Source organism: Lolium perenne, chromosome 7 (genome assembly GCF_019359855.2).
Source record: "Lolium perenne isolate Kyuss_39 chromosome 7, Kyuss_2.0, whole genome shotgun sequence".
Classification (NCBI taxonomy): domain Eukaryota; kingdom Viridiplantae; phylum Streptophyta; class Magnoliopsida; order Poales; family Poaceae; genus Lolium; species Lolium perenne.
Genome location: NC_067250.2, coordinates 260212958 through 260222371, shown reverse-complemented (window position 1 = coordinate 260222371; position 9414 = coordinate 260212958). Strand labels below are relative to the sequence as shown.

At 42.0% G+C, this 9414-nt stretch overlaps 1 protein-coding gene across 1 annotated transcript; it reads left to right on the top strand.

Moving 5' to 3' along the window:
* Positions 1-465: 465 nt before the first annotated feature.
* On the top strand, positions 466-2511 carry LOC127313072 (FBD-associated F-box protein At4g10400-like). Its single transcript, XM_051343607.2, has 3 exons — positions 466-1405; positions 1527-1670; positions 1789-2511. The coding sequence occupies exons 1-3, from the start codon at positions 533-535 to the stop codon at positions 2170-2172; spliced, it is 1401 nt and encodes a 466-aa protein (XP_051199567.1). The 5' UTR covers positions 466-532; the 3' UTR covers positions 2173-2511.
* Positions 2512-9414: the final 6903 nt, after the last annotated feature.

Sequence of the window (9414 nt, the reverse complement as noted above, 5' to 3'; positions counted from 1 at the left end):
TCAAAATAGTTATGCGGCGACTGAGCGTCTCGGCTCATGGGAAAAAAGGAATGAGAGAGAAAGCCCGCGCTAACATTCGTGAGCATATCAGATGATTTAAAAAGTGGATATGCACCAATTCTAAAAAAAGATAGGTGTTAAATACGAAAAATGATAATACAAATCTTATTTGTTGGAATGGGTGGTGCTCCCTCTGTCCAAAAATAAGTGTGTCAATACATTTATAGCTAGAAAAAAAAACGAGGATACTAATTTTTGAACTGAGGTAGTATCACTACAAACGAACCCACTGATAGCTTTTTTTAGAAAAAAAACGGCTCGCTCTGAACTTTTTTTGTTTTGTTTTGAGATGCGCTCTGAACTTACTTAAACAAATGAATACAGAAAAAACATTTAATGGGCCAGCCCATACAGCGCCACTATAAAAGACCCTTCCGACTTCTCAAAAATTCGCTGGACGCTTGATGGGCCGTGAGGAACTGACTCAGACTTGTGCCTCCGGCTAAAATCCAACCAAAACCCTCGCGCGACCATGGCCACCGGCGCCGCCGCCGCCGCCGGCCACGGCGGCAAGGACCGACTCAACGGCCTCCACGACGACCTCCTCCACCAAATCATCTCCCATCTCCCCTTCACGGACGCCGCCCGCACCTCCGTCCTGGCCTCCCGCTGGCGGCACCTGTGGCGCTCCACCCCGCTCGCCATCGACGATGCCCACCTCCCCGTGCCCGCGCGTGCCACTTCCGCCGTCGCTCGGTTCCTGGAAGAGCATCCGGGCCCCTTCCGCACCGTCCGCCTCCGTCACTGCAGGTTCGCCTCCCTGGACCCTACGTGGCCGCGCCTCCTCGCCGGCAAGGGCACCCTGCAGGAACTCGCCCTCCACAACAAGGTCGGCAAGGTCCAGCCGTACCCCGCGCGCCTTCCGGCCGAGATCCTCCGCTGCGCGTCGCTCCGATGCCTCTCCCTGGCCTTGTGGGAGTTCCCCGGCGACCTCTCCGGCGGCGCGGACATCATTCTTCCTCAGCTCCGGGTGCTCGAATTGATAAATATTTACATTAGCAAAGAGGACCTGGACACATTGCTGGCTTTCAGCCCCGTTCTGGAGACCCTTACGGTGCGTGGTCCTTGGGCTTTCCGGAGTGGAGCATTTTGGAATTACCACAAGGGCAAGCGCTTCCATCTCCGCAGCCAAAGCCTCCGGTCCGTGGTCCTTGGGCTTTCCGGGGTGGAGCAGTTTGAAGTGACGGACGCTCCGGTCTTGGAAAGCCTCATCTTGAAGGAGCAGTCTGCTGCTGGAGGTGATGATGGTGGGAGCATCAGCATAGCTTTCGCACCCAACCTGCGGGTTCTGGGCTACCTGGAGCCAAGAGTTCACACGCTGCAGATCGCTGGTAATGTGATCAGGGTATGGTTCTCTCTCCATCTTCCTCACCATACGAGATTATTCCATCCATTTCAGTTCATACGGCATAATCATTTTAGTCTGAAAATTAATGAGCATGATGTCTTTGTGCATTGCATTGCAGTCTGACACTGTAGCGAGCCCAAGCGTTGTGGTTCCAGGTCTCAAGATATTGGCCTTGAGAGTGAATTTCCGTGTCTTACGAGAGGTCAAGATGCTGGCCAGCTTCCTCAGATGCTTTCCCAACATCGACACTCTGCGTATCGAGGTTTCCACCTATTCCTTTAGTCAGTAAATCATTTTTTCAATGGCTCCATATAAATTGTGAGCAGCATGATGATCCTTATATGAAACTGAAATGTTTATGAATTGGTATCAATTTGCAGTCTGCGCTGCATGATCCATCTGCGATTCACTATGGTGTCACTAGGGAGCAGCATGCTGAGTTATGGCAGGAGGCCAGTGCACTTAAGTGCTCGATATCGCACCTCAAGAGGATGGTTTTCCACAAATTCAGAGGGCATCCAAATGAAATCGAATTCCTCAAGTTCATCGCGACGGATGCACATGAGCTGGAGTCTTTGCTGCTTGTGCCGCTCAAAGGAAGTTTTACTTCAGCAGCCCAGGTGAATGAGATAATAGACAAGTTGGACTGCCCACAGTTTCTAGCGTGGGCCTCTAAAGTGCTGATAGTGTCACCTAAAATGGACATTGCTCGGAACTTGCATAAAGCATCCGACCTTTCCATCAACGATCCTTTTTGTTACTGAACGCTTGGTCAATTCACTATATGTTTGCTTGATCAATCAGAGCATTTTGGGAAATCCATGAGTGTTGTAGTGCAAGATCTAGGAGTGCTTAAGTTTCAAGTTTCAAGTACCATGAGTACATTCAAGTATCTAAGATGGCAGAACTACTGAAAGACTTGTGTTATGTATCGTGCCATCTAACGTCCTATTTTATTGGTGATATAATTAACGATTATGTGGTTCTGAAATTTGAATCACTGCTGCAACATCAGATGGTTTACATTTGGTGGCATGCATTCTGTTTAGACATGACAGATTACAGCTACAATTAGTATATACTTGGTGTTTTTTTAGTTTCAACTACCGTTGTTAATTTAAGTGTCTAAGCTAGAAGAACTGTCGAAAAGATTAGTACTCCCTCCGTCCATAAATAGATGTCTTAGGTTTGTTTAATTTTGGATGTATCTATACACTAAATAGTGTCTACATACATCCAAATTTTGATGAATCTGAGACATCTGTTTATGGACAGAGGCTAGTAGTATTATTTGTCAGATTAGCTAACGTCCTTTATTAGTATTATTCTTTAGTGTTACAAACTTACAATTAAACGCACCCATGTGGTTCTAAAATCTGAAAGCAGTAGACCTGCTTTGTACCATGTGTTCTGTGCCATTATCTTTGCTTTGCTTTGGTTCTGTAGAGTGTCATCTCTGTTTCATTCATTATCATCATATGATCAGATTATACAGAGCTTGATTGGCATCCGGTTCTGTGAGCCATGTTTTCCCCTCGTGTGATAAAGCACGGGAGATCCCCTGGAGTCAGTACAGCAGCATGAGGAACAGTGGCGAAGCTAGAAGATTAAACCATTGGGGTCAGCTCCTTATTTTAGGTGTAATCTTCCACTAAATTTGCAATGAGAGACTAAATTAGGACGTTAATGAGAGACTAAATTTGCAATGTCCACAGTTTCGAGCGTGGGCCTCTAAAGTGCTGGTAGTGTCGCCTAAAATGGACATTGCTCGGAACTTGCAGAAAGCATCCAACCTTACCATTGACGACCTTTTTTGTTACTGAATGCTTGGTTAATTCACTACTGTATGTTTACGTGGTCAATCTGAGCATTTTGGGAAATCGATGCCTGTACTACTGCAAGATCTAGGAGTGCTTAAGTTTCAAGTTTCTACTAGCATGAGTACATTTAAGTATCTAAGCAGAACTACCAAAAAGACTTGTGTTATATATCTTGGCATCTAATGTCCTACATTATTGGTGATATAGAACATCAAATGGTTTACATTTGGAGGCATGCGTTCTGTTTAGACAGGGCAGATTACAGCTACCATTAGCAGATGCTTGGTTGTTTTAGTTTCAACTACCATTGTTGATATAAGTGTCTAAGCTGACAGAACTGTTGAAACTAACGTCCTGTATTAGTATTATTTTTCAACATTAATCATATTTGAATCACTGCTACAACATCAAATGGTTTACATTTGGAGGCATGCATTCTATTTAGACAGGGCAGATTACAACTACAATTAGCATATACTTGACATTTTTTATTTATTTCAACTACCATTGTTAATTTAAGTATCTAATCTAGCAGAACCGTTGAAAAGGCTAGTACTGTTATTTATCATATTAGCTAAAGTCTTTACTAGTATACTCCGTATTATTTTCTAGTGTTACAATTCTAAAATCTGAAAATAGTAGACCTGCTCTGCACCATATGTTGTGTCATTCTGTGCCATTATCTTTGCTTTGCTTTCGTTCTGTAGACTGGCACCTTTGTCAGTTTCGTTCATTATCATCAGATGATCAGATTATACAGAACTTGGTTGACATCGGGTGCTGTGAGCCATGTTTTTTCTTATACAACACCAGTTTCCCTCCTCGAGTGATAAAGCACGGGAGGCCTCCTGGAATCTCTACTACCTAAAAAGAATATTGGTGTTCCGTCGTCAACCCATACATGGTCCGTCCTCTTTCGTCCAGCCCCGTCTCTTCGTTCGCAAACGCACTCCCTGGCGTCCCCGCCCGCAGATCACGCCATGGATTGGGCCACCCGGAATCCCAGATGCCGAACATCAATGACGAGGACGAGGACACCGGCCCCTTCGTACCCACCGCACCTCGCCATCCGCCCGATCGATCCATGCAGCCGCCAACTCCCCTCAAATCAGCCCCACTTGGACGAGGACGAGGGCACCCCATCATGCCCGCCGCACCTCGCCATAGCCCCATCATCCTGAGCTTGACGGAGAGCCCTAACGGCGGTGTACCACCACCACATCCCTCCTTCCAACTTCCCCTAAAAATCCGGGGATCTCAAAAACGCCACTCCCGCTACTGTCGCCATGCACTGCAGAGCTTGAACCCCGCCGTCGCCGATGTTCTGTATCCCCGCGATTTCGAGCAGGAGAAGCAAACCACAGGCTCACGGTGGACCGGGAGTTTGAGGATCTGGAGGCGCACTCTGGGGCAACAGATTTAGAGTCCGGGGCTGATGAGGAGGATCAAGATCAAGCCGCCCACCGCCGGGGCTGTTGCCGCTGCTGCATGGTTCCAGGTTCGGCCTCCTCCTCTTGGGCTGCTGGTGAAGCAAAAATAGTACATACGGAACTGGTGGCTTCATCCTTCTCAACACACGGGACGAGGTTACACAGCCTTCCCATGGTCTTCTTAGCACCATTGCTTACAAGATTGGCCCATATGTAACCACCAATTATGTTCTCGAAAGCTCAATTGCAATTGCTGGTCCAGTAGTTAAGTGGTTGAGAGACAGCCTTGAAATCATTAGCGCAGCCGTAGAAATTGAAATTTTGGCTGGAAGTGTGCAGGATTCAGGTGGGATATACTTTGTCCCACATTCTGGATTGTGTAACCATGGTTCACATTGCTCGAGAGGTGCTCAAGAGTATGTGCTTGTGCTTTTAGGTGAATGATGTTCTCAGATCCATGCATGAGTATGTTCGGGAGGCAGGAAAGTCACGAGTGCAGAAGGAAAGTTCTTATTGCGTGTTGCTGCTGGTGCTACTATTAACAACCTTCTCATGCAGATTCAGGTAAAGCAATTATGTCTTGTCCCCTTCAGCAGTTCCTTTATTCGAAAGAAATACTGTAGTGTAATGTATATGTCTGTGGTTCATCAATCTGTATAATTAAACAAATAGCTTTATATTCTAGAATTCTAGAAAAAATAGATTACACTACAGTAGACTAAACTTTCTAAAGGATGTTCACAATTAAATCTGAAATGCAGAAAACCCAAGCTTAATTACCTCCTAAATGGTTTTACTTGATTTTGTAGTAATACTGTTGCACTGAACCTGATTCGTTGCTGAGGCTGGTGTTCATATTTTCCTGCATGTGTAGAACACTTACATTTGGATTGCATCTACTCACCTGCAGGCTGATTTGTAAAGTGGCCATGTTGTCAAACCAGCTAACCTCGAGACAACAGCTGACATCACGACAAGGCGTGATGTGCAGCTCGTGCATTTCAAGAAAAGTACCTATATGTTTTACTGATTAGTCATTTTATATGTTTCCCTTTATATGCCACTACGATAAATGTTGGTTTATCTACGTACCACTATGATATTTGTGGTCTGACAATGAATATTTATGGTGAACAAAAAATTTATAGACAGTGTATCTTATTATATCAGTAAGTATATAATTTTTTTGATGCATATAGCTTGTAGTAGCATCAATTGCTGCATGATCATTCACCTGCTAATCGTCGAGGTGTAATGATAATATTGGTGCATGCTGTATCTCTGATAATCATGGTTTAATTTGGTGAGATATTGGATATTTGCTGATTTCTTAGTCTTCTTGTTCGTTTCTGCAATTTAAAATTAATATTAGCAGAATCCATGCTCAAAACATATATGTTTCTTTGTAGCGGATATCTTGTGCACCCAAAGTTATTGAAGTTACTGCTCTCCTCGCCACACACCTGACAAGATCCTGTGATTGTTCTTACAACTAAATTAATCTTCCCAAAACAAATTTTGTGCTGCGAGCTGTTGCTGAAAATTCTAAAAATATTTTGCAATTCCAGTGTTACTTCTAAAATTGTTTACCTTTTGGAAGCCTTAAATTACATAAGCCTTTTCTTGTACTTTTCTCAGGGTTCATCGGAGATGGACTTCTTCAGGATGCTAACAGATACAATATTCAGGAAGTCATCAACAAAGGGAAGTTACAATGTCGTTTGTTCAGACATTGACCAATATACTAGCGACAATGTTGCAATCAAGAAAATACACAATATTTGTGAGACTTGTTTGATGCTGCCCGGATTCTCTGTGAGATTATATTACTACGGCTATTTTTTTCGATAAAGGGAATATATTAATATCAAAAGATACCAATTACACCCAGCCTCTGCAACAACGCCCCACCCTAATGGCAGTGCGGATGCACACAGCCAAAAAAGAGAAAAGAAAACTAAGAAATAAAAGTCCCGCTACAGCTTTCTAGACCTAGCAACAGCAATACAATAATTGAGATCATCTATATATAATGTTACCTCCATAAAGGAGTTACTTCAAGGATATTTGTGTTTTCTTTGAGCCGATGGATACAGACCCCACCAAGTCAAGGCCCATGCGACATTACCAAAGAGGACCATCAATTCTTTCTCTACCAGATGCTTCGTGCTCTGGAATATATTTATGATGGTATGCTACTTTTCTTTTTCCAGCTGAAATCTGAGTTAGTGTATGATTTCTTAAGTACCCAGGGTTAGTTCTTTTTTTTAATACTGTAACCACTATTGATGCCTTGTTGCGTTCCGTTGGGTGCATACACAGTGTAGAGTAGTGTGCTCACACATAAGTTTCATAGTAGTTTCAGGTGCTAACTCGATAACCCAGGCCACCATATTTATTGAAAATTGTACTTTGTCCTCCATGAATAATGTATATGTGTTAACAATTTTTCTTGGCTATTGAGTCCCATCAGACATGAAACATGTTTGGCTCCCCGGGTGCAAGAGAACACATTAGTTGTCAAATAATCTTATGGAACCATTGGTTATTTACCCTCAATCCTGAAAAAGATATGAGTTATCGTGTTATTTTGCAGTCTTGCAGGCAAGTCAAGTTTACGTACCTCTTTCTTTTTAGTCCTACTTCGTATGTTGCTTGTCTTCCGCCAAATAGAATTTGCATCTCTACTGATAAGACATCAAATACCCATTTAAATCCTTTGTCATGTGTTTAGAAAACTAATGTCGTAGCCGTGCAAATTACAGAAGGAAGATGCTATATAATCCGTCTAATATTGTCAGGGTTAATTGTGTAAAATGCAGGAATAAGATATGTCGTGCTCACATACATAAGCTGCTTTCCTGGTTATATTGTATATGTGTTCTTCTGTAAGTTGTCAATAGAATTAATTATAATTGTATTTTCTTTGATCTCCTCATGTCAGGTTCTTATTCTTGCATGTGCTCAGAGAGTACCCATATAACCTATACGTTTTGCTAAAGAAGCCAACCTGAAGTACTCTACAACTTGAGCATTTCCAATTATCACAGCAGTATGTCCCAACCCTTAATTTTTTTCCTTGCTCCATTTCACTTGGAAGTGTTTGCTGACAAACTACGAAATATGGAATTTTTGGTGTTGTGAAAACTTAAGACTTAATCCACCGTTTGTTCGGTTGATAAAATTTGTGGCATCTTCATGAGTGGGTTCTTGAATTGGTTGTAGATAGTAATTACTATAGGGTAATATAGGAAAATTCATGAGTGAATTTTTGGATATGTAAGCAAATAAGCTCATGTAAGTTCGCTTGTTTATTTTTTTCAAAGAAGCAAGAACGTGATCTCGCATTATTAGTTGGGGTTGTTAATTGAACAAGTATTCTTTTTACTGTTGATGGAGTTGCTCAACCACTATAATCTTCCCTATTGTGTTTTTCAACAACCAAGTCTTACTGTGACTCTCTAACAACGAGTTAATGTTGGATGAACCCATTTGATCAGATTGGGGCAAAGTCAGCGGGAACGTCCAACCAATACTCAAAGAGATACAATAATACCAAAAGAGAGAAGGTAAATTCAAAGGCTAAGTCGAAGGCTGTGGAGATTCACTATGATTTGAGAAGATTGTAGTGCAAGATTGGGGAAGTGTTGCAATGTATCGTCCAATGTTTCATCTAAAGCATATGCATTTATTTAGCTACATGTATATTTTTTCTTATCTCATAGTCTATACCAACTCATGGAAATTCAAATAGAAGTTAAGGCGGAGTGAAAGGTGGAAGACAATTGGGGTTAGGGTGGAGTAATGAAATTTAAGTACAAGCATGATGAATTGAGTCTTTTGTGGGAGATAGAACTCGGACAAGGTGTTTTTGCACCCAGGAGCATATGCTCCTGGTTTTTGTGGAAATGTACAAAAAAAATCGAACAAAAAATTGTACATACATGTCGACATCCTTTGTGCTCATGAAGTTGTTTAGCCTAAAATCGACAATTTTTGTGTCGTGTGCAAAAAAGAAAAAAATTGATGCTTAAAAAGAGCTTTTCAAGATACATTTCTTTATCTTTTTTTACACAACGCACAAAAAAAGCCAATTTTCCGTGAAACTTAGCGTGTGCACTTATAATGTCGATGTATATGCACCAAAATTTTGTTCATATTTTTAAATATATTAAAATGTTTTGTGGATAGCAAGAGCATATGCTCCCACGTCCGAAAGTGCATTTTCGATAGAACTCGTCATAAAATGGAGTCAGAGGAAGGTGACATTGTCCGCCGTTGACAATCTTGTTTGTGAATTGGACACAATGTTTGTGTACATACAACTGTTGTGGTCCATAGCTATCTTACAATGTTATGTAGATATATGTTTTAAATATCTGAATTTTCACATGAATTATATTTACATATGCCGCAAAAAAAATGCGAGCCACCGTGCAACGCACGGGCATTTAACTAGTCACTACAGAAGCACATGGAAACCACCAGGGTTATGCAGTGAAGAACATGTCCTGCGGCAACAGGATGGACACACAATGCAACTATCTGAGCTGAAGGAAAACCCTTACATAAACCGCGAAGCTTTAGTTGAACACGATGCTATACATTTTTCTCCTCCTGTTTTACTGGTTATGAAAAGTAGAATGGTACAAGGATAATCTTGGTTGAGTATGCCCATTTCATGGTCATATAAACTATACTATATGATTTGTTATAATTGTACTATGTATGATCCAATTCAGTTTCCACCAATAAC

Excerpts from the sequence above, each read along its gene's own strand:
- LOC127313072 (XM_051343607.2), top strand. The coding sequence starts at position 533 with ATGGCCACCGGCGCCGCCGCCGCCGCCGGCCACGGCGGCAAGGACCGA. Across the intron at positions 1,406-1,526 it reads TCGCTGGTAATGTGATCAGG|TCTGACACTGTAGCGAGCCC; the intron begins GTATGGTTCTCT and ends ATTGCATTGCAG. Across the intron at positions 1,671-1,788 it reads TCGACACTCTGCGTATCGAG|TCTGCGCTGCATGATCCATC; the intron begins GTTTCCACCTAT and ends ATCAATTTGCAG.